Source organism: Phocoena phocoena, chromosome 1 (assembly GCF_963924675.1).
Source record: "Phocoena phocoena chromosome 1, mPhoPho1.1, whole genome shotgun sequence".
In the NCBI taxonomy this organism is placed as follows: Eukaryota; Metazoa; Chordata; class Mammalia; order Artiodactyla; family Phocoenidae; genus Phocoena; species Phocoena phocoena.
In genome coordinates, this window is record NC_089219.1 from 100403807 (window position 1) to 100423613 (window position 19807).

Genomic DNA, 19807 nt, shown 5'->3' on the forward strand with positions numbered 1-19807 from the left:
CAACCATTCTGATGTGTTTAATGTATATGTTTTTGTTTGCATGTGTTCTTACAAAACGTATATTGTGTCTTGTGTACATGTATTTATTATTTACATCTGGGCCATGTTCTAAATGTATCTCATTAGTTATTAACTGTTTTCACGTATTACTACTGTGTTTTTTAGATTCATCCATGTTGCTGTACTGTATTTGCATGTAATTCATTGTTTTTTAACTGCTGCACAGTACTCCATGTCGTGAATCCACTACCTAACGATTCTCCTAGTGACAGACTTCCAGATTGCCTGCAACTCCTCATCACCACAGATAAATCTGCAACATCCTCACACACGTCTTCTTACAGACCTGTGTGAGAATGTCTGTGGAATATGTATCCAATTGTTGGGTTATAAGGTATACCTATAGTTAATGTGATAAAGTAGCTCTGGGTAGCTCTGCAGTCTCTATTCCCGTCAGCAGTGCCATAGGGATTTGGTTCTGTAGCAGATGTAGTAATGACTCCACATACTCCTCAACACTTGGCATCATCCAGCTTTATAATGTTGTCAATCTGATGGTTGTAGAAGTGGTATCTCATTTTAATTTTAGTTTCTCTGGTAGTCAGAGAGTTTAAGCATCTTTTCATATGCTTGTTAGTTTTCTTGGACTAATGCAAATTGTCTATTCATTTGCTTTGTCCATTTTTTAAAAAGTGGGATCTCAATCACATTCCAGTTTATAGACATTCCTTAGTTATTTAGATATTAATCCCTTATTGCATATAGATATTTTCTCCCATTCTGTCACCTAATAACCTTGTTCTGTGTTTCTTCATTAAACAGAAATCCTTAACTTTTGTCTATCAAATTTATCACTGTTTTCCTTATGATTTATGCTTTGAAGTTTCGTTTAAGAAGTCGTTCTCTGCCCTTAGATCACAAAGATATTCCTCTACATTTGCTTCTGTTACGAACATGAACAGTCATCCACCCTTTCACAACCATAAGATTGACAGAAATTTTAAAGACTGATAATTGTGGGAAATGGAAACCCCCATACACAGCTGAAGAGAGTATATAATGATACAGTCCCTTTGGAGAGCATCTTGGCAATAGCTAGTAAATTGAAAGATGCACCTGACTCTGACCTAGCAGTTCCCTTTCTGGATGCCTACTATAGAAAAACCCTTGTCAATGTACATATGCAGACATGTACCCGAATAGTCATTATAGTGTTGTTTGAAACAATAAGGGAATGCAACCAACTCTCTTTTAGTAGAGGAATTAATAAAATACCTTTTAATTTGTTCATAAAAATGGACTATTATATAACAGGTGACTAGAATCTACATGTATCAACAGGAATAAGTCTTAGAAATACAGTTGTATAAAATGAAGATTGCAAAAGGATATGGACAGTGTACTGTCTAGAAAAAAAGATACGTAATGTCATAAACACTCCATGAAGCTTTTATTAAAGCAGTAGTATTTATATATTATGTATGCATATACATATGTCCTAGATGTACATAATATGCAGGGAAATGACATATACCAACATAAGGATAACTCAGGGAGAAAGTGGGAAGAACAGAGACAGGAAATTAGGCCGTTAATTATATATGTGACTGTATATGTGTGTCATTAAAGAGGGGAAAAGGGGAGACCTGAAAGGAATCTGGCAAAAGTTAGTATCTGGGGATGTGTAAATAAATAAATAAATAAGTTTCTAATACTATTCTAACACTATTGTATATGATTTTATATAGGTTTAAAATATGTAATGGTTGACTGTTCTATTGTAAAAATGAAAACCCTTCAGAAAATAAAAAAGAGAAAAAGAAAAATCTCCAAAACAGCTTCAAAAAGATGAAAAACTTTTTCTGTGAATAACTATAGTCAAGGTTCACAAACCTTGTAATTCTTTACCTTCCAGTGTCTGAAATCTTGATATTTACCAACAATTCAAGAAAAATAGATCCAATTTACTTGTAAGCAATGCTAGTTTTCTTTTTTAATCTAAGTCAATAATTTTTTTAAAATAAGGAAACTGCCAGAATTTATTATGAAGTTCTAAGTTCTTATCAGTGATTATGGATATAGCAATCACAATATCCTGAATTTCTCTAATTTTCACCCTAGGGTCATATAATAATTACAAAGTATACACTGTAAAATGTGTTTCTAGTATTCCCTGTAAAACTAACATCCTTAGAAAAACTGGAAAAAAAAAAAGTAAAAGTGGACTTTTAACTTCTTCATGGTACATCAAAATTTCTTGGATGATTATTGGACATCATACAGGAAAAAATGAGATCCTAGAGCATCCTATTCCCCAACCAAACCTCTGTTTGTAGCATTTCTGTGCCGTCTGTCCCAGAGAAATGTGAACTGACTTTTTCATTGGTCGTTGCTTTACTTATGGGCCAGAAAGTTCGCAGAGATCCTCTTAGTCTGTTTTAGTATGAAACTTTCCATCCATCTGCATGACAGGAGTAACTCCATTTCAAACGTGGATTTGGAAGCAAGGAAGTAGTTGAGTGGGGAGAGGCAAGATATGGTTGAAAAGTCTTATTATTTTGATTCCATTGTCTTGAGTATTTTAATGACAGTTACCTCCCAAAGTCAAATTTGCAAAGAATTTATCTTAATACTTTCCCCCTCAAAGCAAGCACGACTTAAGGTAAACCATGTTACTTGTAGATTTGCCTCACTGATGTGGTGAACAACCTATGTTGTTTTTTTTTTCATCTTGGAAAAATAATCCATTATATACCCCATTAATTTACTGTATATGAATGAGCATCTTAATTACCTCCTTAGGAGCCAAGGAATTTGGAGACTTTTTTTAAAATAAAAGAAGAAGATGATGAGTATTTTATTCCCTGTCCATGTTTATCTTTCTATAACATCAGCATAGTGGTTGATATATAAGGTCAAAACTAGCAGGAGCCACAAACTTTTAAGGTAGCTAGACCCACTGGACATTTTCCATCGTACGTGGCTGCCTATTGGGGACTACATGGAAAACTGAGCAGATATTCAGTTGTTTTCATTCTATTCTGGGACATTCATTTTTACTGCAAAAATTACTGATTTACAAAGGCACAGACCTACTAGAGAATGGACTTGAGGATATGGGGAGGGGGAAGGGTAAGCTGTGACAAAACAAAAGAGAGGCATGGACATATATACACTACCAAATGTAAGGTAGATAGCTAGTGGGAAGCAGCTGCATAGCACAGGGAGATCAGCTCGGTACTTTGTGACCGCCTGGAGGAGTGGGAGGGAGGGAGGGAGACGCAAGAGGGAAGAGATATGGGAACATATGTATATGTATAACTGATTCACTTTGTTATAAAGCAGAAACTAACACACCATTGTAAAGCAATTATACTCCAATAAACAAAAAAGAATCTTAAATTTTGGTTAGAAAAAAAAATAGTTATTGATAAATAATAAAAAGGAAATATAGAACTAGACAAAAAAAATTACTGATTTACAAGACAACATATTAAAGTATTTCTTGCTTTCCTGAGTATAAGCCAATATTGAGTTATGCTAATAAATTCTCTGTTTATTCAATAAATTGCCAGATAAAATAACATAATTAAAATGCTCAGAAAAACTTTTAAAAAATTAACTTTTACATAAGCAGCCTACATTTCAGAACAGACTGGTTGGTTCTTAGCTTTATCCTTTGCCTTTATGTTTCCTTATTTTACCAAAATAGTTCATTATGTTACATATCAGAACAAAATTATTTGAATTAGTTTTCTCCTCCTTTACTCCCACTTTTTATGCCAGTTAGTCTTACACAATAGCATTGATGCATTTAAATTCAGAAATTAGGCCCTAATATAGAACTCATGCAAAGCAAGCCCTGTAGGAATAACTAACCTACATACGTAAAGTCAACCTCCTGGCCTTAGTACAAATAGTCTTAAAGTGTTAGATAATGTTAGATAGTATATAGTGTTAGGGCACTTGAGAAATAAGTTCTTCCTGGTCTTTCTACCTCCTCCTCTCCCAAGAAAAAGTGCTTTGGCCTCCTTTTGGCCAACGGTGGGTGTTCAAAAACTTCCGTATAAGATAATAGGGCAGAGACATACACTAGATCATTTTGTTCTGACTCTCAATTCAGCATTCAGCACTTTCAGCAGCTGTTATTTTGTCCACTTCAGGAAACTTCTATGGAACTCCCAAGCCTCCAGCAGAACCCAGCCCTTTCCAGCCAGATCCAGTTGATCAGGTCCTCTTTGATAATGAGTTTGACACAGAATCCCAAAGAAAACGAACTACATCTGTCAGCAAGATGGAAAGAATGGACAGTTCTCTTCCTGAAGAGGAAGAAGATGAAGACAAGGAAGCTGTTAACGGTAGTGGAAATGCAGGTTCGTCAATAGATGAACAACTTCTGGCTGATCCTTAAGGTTGACTTTAATATGACACTGAATTGGAGTAGTAAAATTTTCCACAAAGCACATGCAGAGAAAGTGATGGGATTCTCAGGGTTTTTTTTTTTAAGGTTTTGCATGAAACAGTGTATTTCTGTTGACTGTCTTGTAAGCTGAAGTGAGTTGCTCCAAGTGGCAGTTTTGATAAATCAGTTATAAACTATCATTAGTATTGATAATAATACAATATGCCATTACCCTGCTGCCTAAAAGATTTGAGATTCATTTCTGGTGCTTGAATATGGGAATCTTGTTGGCCTAAGTCCTTACTTTACAGAATTTGAACAAAATGTAGACGTGTTAAGATATAGCCTTCAACCAAAACAAAGATTTAGAAGTATGCTAATAAATATTATCTGAAAGGTTTGTTAGCAATATTTTGAGTTTAAATTCTGAATCACTCAAAGAAAATTTCCAAACTTGACTGTCATATTTTTCATTAAATGCAAAACCAACAGAAATTTAGTGGTGGAGAATCTTCTCCTTTTGGGTACCCCTAAATAGTGTAGTGATTGCTTAGGACAGCAGTCCCCAATCTTTTTGGTACCAGGGACTGGTTTCATGGAAGACAATTTTTTCACAGACTGGGGCGGAGTGGGGGGATGGTTTCGGGATGGTTCAAGTACTTTGATTTATTATGGGCTCTGTGCAGTCAGACCTCTCTGCTAATGATAATTTGTATTTGCAGCTGCTCCCCAGCGCTGGCATCACCGCCTCAGCTCCACCTCAGGTCATCAGGCATTGGATTCTCATAAGGAGCGCTGCAACCTAGATCCCCCGCATGCGCAGTTCACAGTAGGGTTCGCGCTCCTAAGAGAATCTAATGCCGCCGCTGATCTGACAGGAGGCGGAGTTCAGGCGATAATGCAAGCGATGGGGAGCGGCTGTAAATACAGATGAAGCTTCGATCACTCACCTGCCCCTCACCTCCTGCTGTGCGGCCCAGTTCCTAACAGGCCATGGACTGGTACCAGTCTGAGCCCCGGGGGTTGGAGGTTGAGACCCCTGGCTTAGGAGATTCTTATACTGCTAATTAAGAGTATAAATAGGAAACCACAGAATCACAGCAGAACTGATTTCAGTGCTATTTATGATAATAATTCCATTCAAAACACTAGAATATAAGCTTCATAAGGGTTGGAATTTTTGCTTGTTTTGTTCATTGTGGTATTTCTTGAGCCATAAACCATGTTTAGCACATAGTAGAAGCTAAAAGAATATTTTCGTTGTACTAATAAATGAAAAAATTTGATTATATCTTCAAATTTGCAGAATCCATTACCATATCATTTTCCCAAAGTATCCTGTTGTTTTCCTTTATCAGTTATTAAAATTTGCTATTATCTGTTGTTTTAATACATTCATTGCTTGTGTCCCCCTCCAGAGTGTGAGTCCTGTTCTATGGTCCTAACATTTCACACGGTTGTGTTGCAGATACGCTCAATGAATTATACCAATATATTTTGGTGAAAACGGGTCTAAAAAGGTTTAGGTGAATTCACATCTAATTCTTTAGAGTTGTTAAGGGAAGTCATCATATCCTAGAGACTTCTGATTTTGATGTCAGCTTTACTCTCCCACAAAATTATGTTAACATTTTTAAATGCTTAAGACTGGGATTAGAAACCATGACTCTGTCCTCAAATGGGAATTTATATGTTCTTAATTTGAAGGAAAAGAAAATGCCCTTTTTTTAAACTTCCTAATGCAGAGCCTTTCAGTGAGCACTGCAGTTCCCTTAGAGGTAAACCCATCTGTAAGCTCCATAGTTTATGTTTGTCATGTAAGACAGCTGTTAAACCAGGTGTTCCAGACTTTTCACTGTTAATATTTAAAGGGAGTGTATCCAAGAGTGTGTGGGAGGCAGTTTGTACACTCCTTCTTGTGTGTAGGGACCATAGGACTCTTCCACTGGAGCATATATTTCTTTGTAACAGAATATATGCAGAATATTTTAAGGAAAAAGCAATAGAAGACATGGCTAAAAGCCCTTGGTCTTTTCTGAGTAAGTACTAACCGTGCTTGTTAACTTATTCAAAGTTGCTTTGTGTATTGCTTTGGGGGACTAGAATCCCTGCCTTGAAATATCAGTAAATTGCTGGGGATGGAAGTAGGAGAGGACAGGTGGAGGTTTATTTGTATATACCAATATGTATATTATTTTATATCTTGATGAGAGTTAACGTAAGAATGCTAATATGCTGCAATAGGATGACACATGTTATATAATAATGCTAAAAGTTTTCCCAAGAGTTGGTGTTATATAAAAAACATTTTCAAATCATTGGCTATTAAGCAAACTCCTTTATGCAGTCTCTTGAAACTATATTCAGAAAAGTATTATTGCTCATATAGTTGCTTCTACTTTCCTCCAGTATATATATCCCAAGAATGTAACCCCATTCCAGATTGACTTATACATTGGGTGCCTTTTAATTTCTATCACTTTTTCTGCATAGAGAATAAATCATGTGTTTCATTCATATTATTCATTTAGCACATATTTATTGAGCACCTGCTAGGCTACTAAGTGCTAGGCATTGTTGTAAAAGCTGGACATAAAGCAGTGAACAAAACAGACAAAATTCCCTGTCTTCATGAACCTTACCTTCTGGTGGGAAAGACAGAATTATCCAACATAAATGAATAACATATAGTATGTTAGATGGTGCTAAGGAGAAAAAGCAGAGGAGGGGAAGGATAAAAAGTAGCGGTGGCCAAGGTTTGCAATTTTAGATAGAGTGTTAGAGAAGACCTTACCAAGAAGGGGACATTGCAAGAAGTGAGGTAGTGCTCAAAATATCCTGGGGAAGAACATTCCAGCCAGAGGGAGTTAGAAGTACAAATGCCCTGAGGTGGGAGCATCCCTAGATTATTCAGACAACAGCAAGGAAACCAGCGTGGTTGGATACAATGTGGACAATCCATTATATGTGGTTGGGGCAGAGTGCTGGAAGGGAATAGACTAGAATAGTAACAATGAAGTCCATCAGATAATGATGGGGGTGGTGTGGTGGAAATGTGTATTATAATAGGATCTTATAGGTCATTGGAAGAATTTTGCTTTTTATTCTGAGATGAGATTTAAGTAGAAGAGTACCATGATAAAACAGCTTTTAACTTAACAGGCTCATTCTGGCTACTGTATTGAGAAAAGGCAGTAGGAGGGCATGGACATAAACAGGGGTACCAGTTAGGAGGTTATTGCAGTAATTTAAGTGAAAAATGGTGGCTTAGACCCAGTGAAGGCATGAGAGGTAAGAAGTGGCCTGAGCCAATAACATTTGCCAACAGACTGGATATAAGGTATGAGAGAGCAGAGCCAGAGGTCACTCCAAGGGTTTTAACTTGAGTATCTGCAAGAATGGAGTTGCATGTATTGAGATGAGACAGGTAAAAGGAGTCAGTTTGGGTTGGGAATGGGAGCTATGGTTGGGATATTTAAGTTTGAGATGTTCATTAGATATCCAAATGGAAATGTGCTTGAAGTTGGATTTAAAAGTCTGTGTTCTGGTCTGAAAATCCATATTTGGACACCATCAGCATATAGCTTATATAACAGTGACACAGTGAGATCACCAAGAGAGTGAGTGTAGAAAGAGAAAAGATCCAAGCACTGAACCTTGGGCAGGCACTCTAATATATGGGGATCATGGAGACAGAAAAGAGGTAGAAGGAGCACCAGGAGAGTGTAGTGTCCTGAATGCCAGGGGAAGAGACTGTTTCAAGAAAGAGAGGTCCATCATGTCAGATGCTACTGATAGCTCAAGTAAGATGGGCACTGAGAATTGATCATTGGATGTAGCTATGTGGAAATGACTGGTGATCTTGCTAAGAACAGTTTTATTGATGAGAGATCAAAAGCCTTGTTGGAACGAGTTCCAGTGACAAATGGAAGAGTGGAAGTGGAGGTAGCAAGTATAAACTCTTTCAAGGAGGTTTGGTGTAAAAAGGAGAGAAATGGGACGGCGTTGCTAGAGGGGAAAGAGAATTGCTTAATTTCCTTTTAAAGAATGGAGAAATAACTTGTTTGTTTGTCTTGAATTTCTGTCTTTAAAAATGGCAAAAGTTTCAACTATCCCCAAAGAAAGTCCTCTGAGGCACATTTTGGATAAGGAATCTGATTACAGCTATGAACCAATGGGTGAGAGGAAGATGATATTTTATTGTAACAATGTGTGGCCACAGTACCTGTTAGGATATACACAGGGGGTTTAGGCAGGGTTATCTTGGGACCCTGTGCCCCATATACTGCTACCCTTCCTATTAGTTATGTCATTTATGGTCTCCTGTGTCGTTGGTATATGTAAAACCCTAAGACTAAACTTGAGGGTTTATTCAGGATCTTCTGTTTGTTCTTTGGGTTTTTGGTTGTATTTTGTTAAAAAAAAAAAAAAAAAAGATGGATGTGACCTACTACGTAAGAAAGATTGGTGGTGAGAGAGAGAGAGAGGGAATTGCTATAGGCAAGAGGGGATGGAGATATCTGCTTAGAAACACAGTTCTTCCACTGTAACAGAAAGTAGAGTAAAATGGGCACAGTTGCTATGTAGATATAATGGTGGGAATTTGTGGAAGTTCTGTTTGCTTCTGTTTTCTCAGTGATATAGGAAACAAGGTCATCAAATGAGATTAGGGATAAGGCAGAAGTAGGAGAAGATTTAAGGAGAAGGAAGGTATGAAATTGTTATCTAGGAGAGTCAGAGCGAATGGACTAAAGAAATGCCCTATGATTGTCATACATCATTAAATGCCCTCTTGAGGCTACTGATCATGAGTTAAAAGTGAAGTAGTTACTATCGCCTGCGTTCAGCTACATATACTGGCAAGGAGTATGTGGAGAGTAAGATTTAAGCAGAATTATAGTTCAGCCAGTCAAGTGTGGTGAAGTAAAGTAGGGAAAAAGGAATCGGGAGTATTTACAAAGGAGTGATTATAGTGGTTGATCATGGAATTTAAGTTGGGTAAATAGGGCAGTGAGGACATAGCTAGGGGATGGATGGGGGTGAGGAACAGTGAAAGGCAGTAAGTAGTAGGATTAGTGGATTATAGAACTTGGTTGGATAAAGGATGGTTGGAGTGGAAGTACTATAAAGAATGATATATAATGATATCTAAGGCCTCTTCTAAGAGTCTCTGATACTGAAGCATTGCCCAAAGTTTGGAGTTATTACAGTTATATTATCTTTTAAGTTCTAGAAACAACTTTTAAGTGCATGAATTGTGAACTCCCTAGAGAGTTATCAAATTTTAGTATTCTTACCTACTTTGTGGACTTTGGAACTCTAAAAGGATTTTAATATTACCAACAGAGAATTATATTTAACAACAGTAAGTCTTTTGAGTTTAATTTTTAAAAATTTGTATTATTTTAAAGGCCTGTGTTAAATGTGCACAAGGCAGCTTGATAAAGCAGTTAAGAACATGGACCCTTTAAATTCAAATCCTAGCTTTGCTGTTTATTAGCTGTGTAACCTTGATTAAAATAACTTATTAACCTTGCTGGGCCTTAGTTTCCTCTGCTATAAAATGGCAATAGTAATAATGTATACTGACAGGGTTGCTGTGAGAATGAATTATGGGTTAATATATGTAAAGTGCTGAACATAGAGCCTGGCACATAAAAGGACTGTATAGGTGCTGCTGTGGCCATTGTTTTAGTATAATATTGATTGATCTGTATTTAGTATATACGGAATTGATTCTATTGTTGTTTTTTTGCTTCTTTCCCTGACTAGCATCAGAGGTGCTGTACAGGGTTAATGTCACTTAGCAAATGAAAAGAAAATCAGTGTGTTTATTTGTTTTTTCAAAAGTTATAGCAGAATGTGGACATAGTAGACAAGGAAATTTGCAATATATATTTGGCATTTTGTTAGAATTAAGGCTGTTTGAAGAGAATGTAACTTTACCTACTTTTCATGCTGTTCTGTTGGAATAGCAGAAAACAGAGAGAGGCATTCTGAGTCGTCTGATTGGATAAAGACTGTCCCAAGTTACAACCAAACAAATAGTTCCATGGACTTTAGAAATTATATGATGAGAGACGAGAATCTGGAACCGCTCCCCAAAAACTGGGAAATGGCCTACACTGATACGGGGATGATCTACTTCATTGAGTAAGCACATGTCTGTATCTTTTCTAATGTGCCTTGCCACTGTGAGACTTGCCTTTAAATTTTCTTAACCTCATTTCACAAGCCTTGCATTTCTTTTTTCTTTCTTTAAAAATATTTTTCATACAAGTTACAATTGATTCTTAATCTGATTGTTTCCCTGGATGATATTTCATTTTTATTTGATTTGGATAAAGGAATATTGTATTTGACGTCTGGTTTTATAAAAAACAGGAGGATTAAAAACAGATTTATCACTAATAATGAAAAATGCAAGGAATAAAGGATATTTTGCTTTGCCTTTTTTTTTTTTTAACCTTTCGAGTAGAGTGTCCAACTTAATGAGCATTTCACAAATTACCATCATTTGGAAGGGGGCCATATTTATTAACTGAGCTAAATATTTTCAGACCTAGAGATCAACGTAGAGGTTAGTGAATTAATCTCAAATTGGAAACACAAGAAAAGATCCTTTGATCACATTGTTATTCTCCCACTGCTTTGATAATAACTTTATGTTTTATTGCCTTCATATATATTTTCTTCCAGGATATTTCTTTCTTTAAGATCCTCATATTTCAGATACTTAAAACTATAACACTGTCTACTCAGCAGTGTGATGGCTTTGTTTTAGCATTAGTATTTACTGCATGGTGACCTGGGTCTGACCTGCTCCGGGTCTTAGTTGCAGCACGTGGGCTCTTAGTTGCAGCATGCAGGATCTAGTTCCCTGACTAGGGATCGAACCCGGGCCCACTGCATTGGGAATGCGGAGTCTTAACCACTGGACCACCAGAGAACTCCCAGAAACAGACACTTTAAAACATTTTATTTTATTTAACTCTTTTATTTTTAAAGCGTCCCAGTGAGGGCAGAGACTCTATCTGATTGTTTGTTCATCTCTATATTCTCGGTCCTCAGCACAATGCCCACACATCACAGGCACCTAAGAAATATAGTGTTTTTGGAGGGAGAGAGGAAGGAATTCAGCCAGCAAGTAAACAGGGTTTTCAGGGCAGCTCTTTTGGCTAAGATAATGCACAGTATGGAGCCATGTGCCCACCCGCTGAAACATTTTTGACTGCTTAGATAAGAATCTGTTACTATGCACTTAACATTTTATCCCTTCTTTAGAGTCTTCATTCTCAAATTAGTGCCTGTAGCATTACCTTTCCTCTGTGGCAGTTTTGAAGTAATAGACTGAGAACAACAGGACTATTGAATCAGAGGTTTACAAATGAAGCCTGTAGGAAATAAATGTTCAAACATCATATACCTTTTATTCACTTTTCATCTTTGCTTTTGAAATACTTTTCTCCCTCTTTATTTTGCTGTTTCTAATTGAAATCTTTGTTCAACAGCCACAATACCAAGACAACCACCTGGTTGGATCCTCGTCTTTGTAAGAAAGCCAAAGCCCCTGAAGACTGTGAAGATGGAGGTAGAGATTCAGAAACCTTTTATACCATACTTATTCTCTTTATCTCTTCTTGCTCTTCTTGCTTAGATAATAAGTCTTCCAAAATCCTAAACAAACCATAATGTGCATAAGCACATAAGGAGTGGGTGGATATCATAATCAGCTGATTCTGGTCATTATGTCATTGCATCTAATTTTGTGAGAGTCTTTATTTCTCTTTTCTTGAGAAGTATACAATTAAATCCTTTTTTAAAAAAAACTTAATAGAAATGAATTTGCCACTTTTTTAACTTTGTTTTAAAACAAACTTTTAAAATTCTGAATAAATAATTTAATAAGTTAGGTGCATTCTCAACCACAGGGTAGCCTCATCATGCCTGCTAATCTCAAAAATATATTTAATTTAGTATCACTAGGATAGATATGCCAGTATTTATAATCCTTTGCCATTTACAGCAGCAATAGAAACTCAGTGAAAGTCTTTAATATACCTCTCACCCACACACAATTTTTACTGCTTGGTAGAAAAATTATCTCTCTGAGAATCATTAGATAATAATGCTTGTCTGTCTTGTATGTTATAGGTTCTATTTAATGGTATAGTCTTACAAATAAGTATAGAATTTACCCCAGCCAAAATGTTTGCTGTGCCTTCTTGAATATAGCGTGTAGATGAATAAAATTTGCATTGATTTTGTATGACTCATCAGAAATTATTTACTTTGGTTTAAAAAAAATGAATGGATTAGAATGAAAGTCAGATAGTCCTCCTATAGATTGATTCCAGTCTATGAAAAAAATTTAAGCAGAATTGATACATATTTTGTTCAGCATGATAGAATTTTTCTAGGACTAAACAATTGGAAAATGAAATATTTAAAATTTATTTGTAATGATATTTTAAAAAAGATACCTTGGAGCAAATCTACTGAAAGATGTGCAAGTCCTCTACACTAAAAACTACAAAACATCACTGAAATAAATTAATCAAGACCTAAAATAATTGAAGAGATATACTGTGCTCATTGATATACTATGTAGATAGGATAACACATATTGTTAATGATGTTCATTCTTCCTAAATTGATATCTAGATTCAATACAATCCCAATCAAAATTCTAAAAGTCTGTTTTTAAGAAACCGACAAACTGATTCTAAAATATACATGGAAATGCTGTACAAAGACTCTAGTTGGCCAAACAGACTTTTAAAAGGACAAAGATAAAGGACTTAGGCTGCCAGATTTGAAGACGTACTATAAAGCTACAGTAATCAGGAGTGTCTTCCATCCATAGGCTAGAACATGGATCAGTGGAACGGCATAAGAGAATCCAGAAATAGATGCACACATATGTGATCACTTAATTTGCAGACAAGGTGCCAAGTCAGTTCAGTGAGGGGAGGAAAATCTCTAACAAATGGTGCTGGAACAATTGGATATTCATAAAGAGAAATGAACTTCAACTATATCCTTACTCCATGTACAAAAAATAATTTGCGATGGCTCAAAGCTAGAACCCTAAAGCTTTTGGAAGAAAATTTAGGAGAATATCTTCATGATTTTGAAATTAGCAAAGATGGAGAAAAACAATAACCCGTGTGTATTGCAGGGCAGAATGTAAAACAGTGCAACTGCTTTGAAAAGCAGTTTGGCAGTTTCTTAAAAGGTTAAATATAAACTTACCATATCACCCAGCACTTCCACTCCTAGATATCTACCCAAGAGGAATGAAAACATGTCCACACAAACACTTGAATGTAAATATTCATAGTAGTGCTATTCATAATAGCTAAAAAGTAGAAACAACTCAGATGTCCATCAGTGAATGGATAAATAAAATGTGGTGTAATCATACAATGGAATATTGTTCAGCAATACAAAGAAATGAAATACTATGCATACTACAATACGAATGAGCCTCAAAAAATGTTATGCCAAGTGAAAGAAACTTGACATGCAAGTATTGCATGATTTCATTCATATGAAATGTCCAGAATAGGCAAATCTATAGAGCCAAAGTAGATTAGTGGTTGCCCAGTGCTAAGGAAGGGAATAGAGATTAATTGTAAACAGCACAAGGGATCTTATTGGGGTGATGGAAATTTCCCAAAACTGGATTGCGGTGATGGTTGCACGACTCAGTAAATTATTAAAAATCAATGAATTGTACATTTTTTCAAGCAGAACAATTTTATGTGATATGTAAATTATATCTCAATAAAGTTGCTTTTTAAAGTGGCCAAAGAGGACTTCCCTGGTGGCGCAGGGGTTAAGGATCCGCCTGCCAATGCAGGGGACACGGGTTCGAGCCCTGGTCCAGGACTATCCCACGTGCCGCGGAGCAACTAAGCCCAGGCACCACAACTACTGAGCCTGCGCTCTAGAGCCCGTGAGCCACAACTACTGAGCCCGCGTGCCACAACTACTTTAGCCCGCGCACCTAGAGCCCGTGCTCTGCAGCAAGAGAAGCCACTGCTATGAGAAGTCCACGCACCACAACGAAGAGTAGACCCTGCTCACCGCAACTAGAGAAAGCCCACGCACAGCAATGAAGACCCCATGCAGCCAAAAATAAATAAATAAAAATAAAATAAAATGGCCAAAGAACTTGAACAGACATTTCACAAAAGAAGATAAAGAATAGCCAGTTAAGAACATGAAAAGGTGTGTACATCATCTATACCTCAGTTTTTTAAAAAGCATAAAAAGGTGCTTATCATTAATCGTCTCTACAGTGAGATGTCATTCACACCCCCTAAAAGGGCTAAAGTCAAATACACTGACAATACCAATGATCGGTGAGATTGTAGAGCAACTGGATCTTTCACGTGTTGGTGGGGATGTAAAATTATGTGAACACTCTGGAGAAATGTTGGCAGTTACCTATGAGGTGTTATGTCAAGAGAAATGAAAACACATGTTCCCCAGAAGACTACCTGAATGATCATGACAGCCTTATTCATAATAGCTCCAACCTGGAAACATCCCAAATATTCATCAACAGGAGAATGGATAAACATTCTCCTGTTGTGGTATATTCATGCAATGAAATACTACTCATCAATAAAAAGAAAAAGCTGTTGATAACACTCAACAACATGGATGAGCCTTAGAAACATGTTGTATGAAAGAAGCCAGACACAAAAGAATGGATACTTAATTATCCATTATTTAAAGCCTAAAACCCAGAAAACTCATCTATGCTGATAGAAGTCAGAAAATGATGGGGGTGGAGGGGAGAATGGTGAATTGAAATAATTCTCTGGAATGATGGATATATTCTCCACCTTGTTTGGGGTGACGGTTATATAGGCACATGCAATTGCCAAAACTCATTTTTTATACTTGAACAAGCACTTAAATCAATATTTTAATCATTGAATGAGCACTTAAGATCTGTGCATTTTGTTGAATGTAAATTATACCTCGAAATAATTTTTAAAATAATTTTTTATACTTCCCTTGTCTATAAGGCTCTTCATAGTAAGTTTCTTATGGTGAAGTCACCCATTGTGAAGGTAAACTAGAATATGTAATACTATAGAATTGGACTTTTTTTTTACATCTTTATTGGAGTATAATTGCTTTACAATGGTGTATTAGTTTCTGCTTCATAACAGAGTGAATCAGTTATACATATACATAAGTCCATAGAATTGGACTTTTTAAAGATTGTGAATGTGGTATTAGTCTTCTCAGGCATGTCTCTTTTGCTAGGCTCCATTCCTTTCCCTCCTGACTAATTGTTTCAGCTCAATTCTCTGCCTTTTCCTGTTTCCCTTGTAGAATGTATTTATTTTCATAGCCTTAACTATCAATTTACTGTAGCTGGGCTTCTTATCTAAACCTCTAGTATTGTCCTCTGTTCTGAATGCTATTTCTGTATTTCCCATTACATTTGAGACTTTCTTTTTGATTGCCCTACTAGCACTTCAGATAAACATATTTAAAACTGAATTTAGCATCTTTCCCCCATAGTCACCCCATTCCTCTTTCTGTCATAGGTACCACCCTCATAATCATCTGGGCCAAAATCCTTTGAGTCACTTTTGCTTCTTCCTCTCTGTTTGCTCTATTCCCTATATAGTTTCCAATCCCTGCTGTTCTTTCTTTTTTCTATATTTTGCCAATATATTATTATGAAAAATTTTCCAACATAGAAAAACTGAAAGAGTTTTTCAGTGAATACATGCATTATAATGAACATTTTGCTCTGTTTGCTTTTTCACATAGCTACCTATGCCTCTATCTATTCATGCTTTTTTTTTGTATCTTCCTCTCCCTTCCTCTGACTACCACACGCTTGGATTTTTCTTGGTCTTTTTTTCCTACAGTTCTCCTCCAGTGTATCTTTTATGCCAGTGGTCTGTAAAATGGTAGTGTTCCAACTATCTGTTCGGGTACAGGAAGAAAATGTCAGAACTTTTCATAATGTTTCTATTGGGAAAAAATAAATTAAGCTTCTCTACTGTTTTATATACAGATTGGTAATGGCATTCTACCTCTTCTATATGTCAGATTATCATGTACACTCCCCAGAGTGTCTTGAGGGAAGAACATGGGTGGCACCCTTACTCTTGCCAAGAGCCCTGTAAAGTTTTGCAGTTACTTGTGCACAGTTAAGTGGATTTATAGACTATGTTATACGGTTTTTAATCTACACAAAATTAAAATGTGGCTTAAAAGGATATCTACAAAGACACTGCTGATTGAAGATAATACAAATATGCAAGCCCAAGCTAACAGTGAGAAAATGCAGAGCTGACACTTCTCATACTTTTTAAAACCACATTGAGGTAAACTAGGGATAATTGTTTACTTAGTTTTCATCTCCTTTTTATTTTTTTATTTATTTATTTTGGCTGTGCCCCGCGGCACGTGGGATCTTAGTTCCCCAACCAGGAACGGAACCCATGCCCACTGCATTAGAAGCATGGAGTCTTAATCACTGGACCGCCAGGGAAGTCTCCCATCTCCTTTTTAAACTTCTGTTTTGTGTATGCTTTATTATGTAAATACATGTTAGTAGAGTAGTATGTATATGTTTATGAATATATATATATAAATCTCTTGGAAGTACATTGTCACATTTCTTTACTGATAAGACTACACGATCAAAAAACTTTAGCTACATTGTCCATTAATCTTTCTAAAATATAACTGCCTTCATACCTCTCCCTTGCTCAGGTTAATGGCCATTATAGTTAATGGCTCCCTACTGTCAGCAGAATAAAGTCGAGACTCCATGGGGAAGTATTGAAGATCTTTTATAATTGAACTATATTCTATATTTCTCTCTCACAGTATTATCATGCCGTAAGTATGACACATTTTTCTCTTTGCCTTTGCCACAGGCCCATTTCTTCTGTCAGGAACCAGCCTTTTTCCCTGTGTCCACCTAGCTCGTACCTACTTATCCTTTTAAGCTCGGATGTAAAGTATAATTTTTTGTAGCCTCCTCTGTCATTCTCTTCCAGGTCAGGATTAGGTGTTCTCTCCTCTGTGTGCAACAGTACCACATGGATATTTCTATTGTAGCACTTACTACTACATTGCATTGTTACTAGGTGCCTACACTCTATAGGAGCAAGGATTTTTGTCTTATCTATATATCCCTTCAGTAGAGACTTAAATGTTTGGATGTAAGGAAGGAAGGAGGCAAAGAAAGAAAGGAAAAGAAGGAAAGAAGCTACTCTATGCACCAGATTATTTTGGTCATCCTTCTTGAAAATAATGTTTAATCTCTTTAAGGTTCTGAGGGAAGAAATAAATAACAATTTTGTCTTGGGACTTTCCTGGAGGTCCAGTGGTTAGGACTCCGTGCTTCCAATGCAGAGGGCGAGGGTTCAATCCCTGGTTGGGGAACTAGTATCCCACATGCCTCATGGCCAAAAAAAGTTAAAAAAAAAAAAAAAGAATTCTGTCTTCATTCACTAGTGAGCAGTCAATAGAGAAATAAGACACAGGAAACAGAGATGAGGTTAGAATACCATCTGCTGAGTAAACATAGCTTTAGCTCTGCACCTCTATTGGGCTTACTAATATTTCACCCCTACAGGAGGCAGACTTAAGCACTCAGTCTCTGGTCTCTGTGTTCAGCTGTTTGACCCCTCCCACAAGGCAGACATGGTGAAAAGAGCAGATTGCACCCTCTCTGCAGGCAGGCTAGCATCCAGAACAGCAAGAGAACCCAAGAGGCCCTGAGCCAAGCACGTAGAATTCATTCTGTAAAACCCAACAGTCAGATAAGACATTCTTTCTTCCTTGGAGGACAAAGTAAAGGGGCTCAGAGAAACTGGAAATGTTTCTCTGGGTGAGTGTGTTCCACTAATGCTCTTTACATTCTGGGTGACCATATGTCTTGGTTGGCCAAGGACTAATCCAGCTTATTCCTGCTGTCCCAGCATAATTAATAACAGTGTCCCCTTTTACTCTCAAAAGTGTAGAATACATTATATGGTCATCTTAATTATATCCTTCTTAAGATAGAGCGACCAAAATTGCACTCAGTATTTAAGGATGTTCAAAACATTTTAATCTAAGAGTTACTCTCCCACCCCCATTACTGGGTGTGCCTTTCTAACGTCACCTGTACTTCACTATGGGGACCCCAAAATTTGGAACCTTCAACCTATTTGTTTTATGCTCGGCCAACCTTTATCACTTTTGCTGTATATTTTGTCTCCTCCCTCAATAGGGGAGAAATAGTCCCACAATAGGCTATTTCCAGACTAGACTGTATCTGACTTACATTGGTAATTTCCACAATACTTTGCACAGAGTAGATGTTCAAAAGGGGATAGTAATAACAATATTTTAAATGTCAGTTTTTATAGTTTAAGATATTGTTTGCATTCTGCTGAACATTTAAGATCTTCTAGAAAAACCTCACAGTTTCTAAAACTTGCCCTTTTCTCCCCAGTCTTGTGATATTCAGAACCTGTGTTTTTATACCATGCCTGATGGTTTAATCAATGTACATATTTATCTTCCACTTAAAATAATTGTTTTAGGGCTTCCCTGGTGGCGCAGTGGTTGAGAGTCCGCCTGCCGATGCAGGGGACACAGGTTCGTGCCCCGGTCTGGGAAGATCCCACATGCCGTGGAGCAGCTGGGCCCGTGAGCCATGGCCGCTGAGCCTGCGCGTCCGGAGCCTGTGCTCCACAACAGGAGAGGCCACAGCAGTGAGGGGCCCGCGTACTGCAAAAAAAAAAAAAAAAAAAAAAAAATTGTTTTAGTTAAATTTAAATGGTTTTATCTTAAAAATTCAACATCAGGAATCCATTTTACTCTTAACCCACTCCTTTTCTCTTAAGATGAAAGAAAGATTAAATTTTTTACTAAAGACATTTTTACTAAAATATATTGAACGTCGATATCATTTTTCGAATTTAGAGAATGGTAAAAGAAAATTATCAACTGAATAGAGCTCCACAATGAGAAAACAATTGTAATTCATATATTTAAATAAGAAAAATCCTATTTGGAGAAGAGGAAAGATAAATTCATGGGCTTTAGAAACGATCAACTGCTTGATATGCCAGAACTAGTTTTGCCTTTTGAGTCAGCTTCTGGGGGGAATGCTTTAGCTTCTAACACAGAAAAATACGGTTAGATCTTTCCTATCTCAAAAGTAAATAAACACGTTTTCTCTTGACCCTACTTCTCCACAGTTCTCACACTATGTTTTTCACAGCCAAGTTTCCAAAAAAAAGACAAAGAAAAAAAAAAAGGCTCTCTTCTTAAGGGCTCCACCTTTTATTTTACTCTTTAATACTACAATATGCTGAATTTTGCCCCTTACCTTTCTAGTTAAACTGGTTTTCTTAAGGT

At 36.7% G+C, this 19807-nt stretch overlaps 1 protein-coding gene across 2 annotated transcripts in view; it reads left to right on the forward strand.

Annotated features, from left to right (window-relative positions):
• MAGI3 (membrane associated guanylate kinase, WW and PDZ domain containing 3) overlaps positions 1–19807 on the forward strand; it is a 275101-nt gene that overhangs the window by 193971 nt on the left and 61323 nt on the right. For both annotated transcript variants that reach the window (XM_065893665.1, XM_065893673.1), the window contains exons 4-6: positions 4164–4373; positions 10381–10555; positions 11914–11993. In XM_065893665.1, the coding sequence (XP_065749737.1) occupies positions 4164–4373; positions 10381–10555; positions 11914–11993 (465 nt within the window). The remainder of the gene's footprint in view (positions 1–4163; positions 4374–10380; positions 10556–11913; positions 11994–19807) is intronic.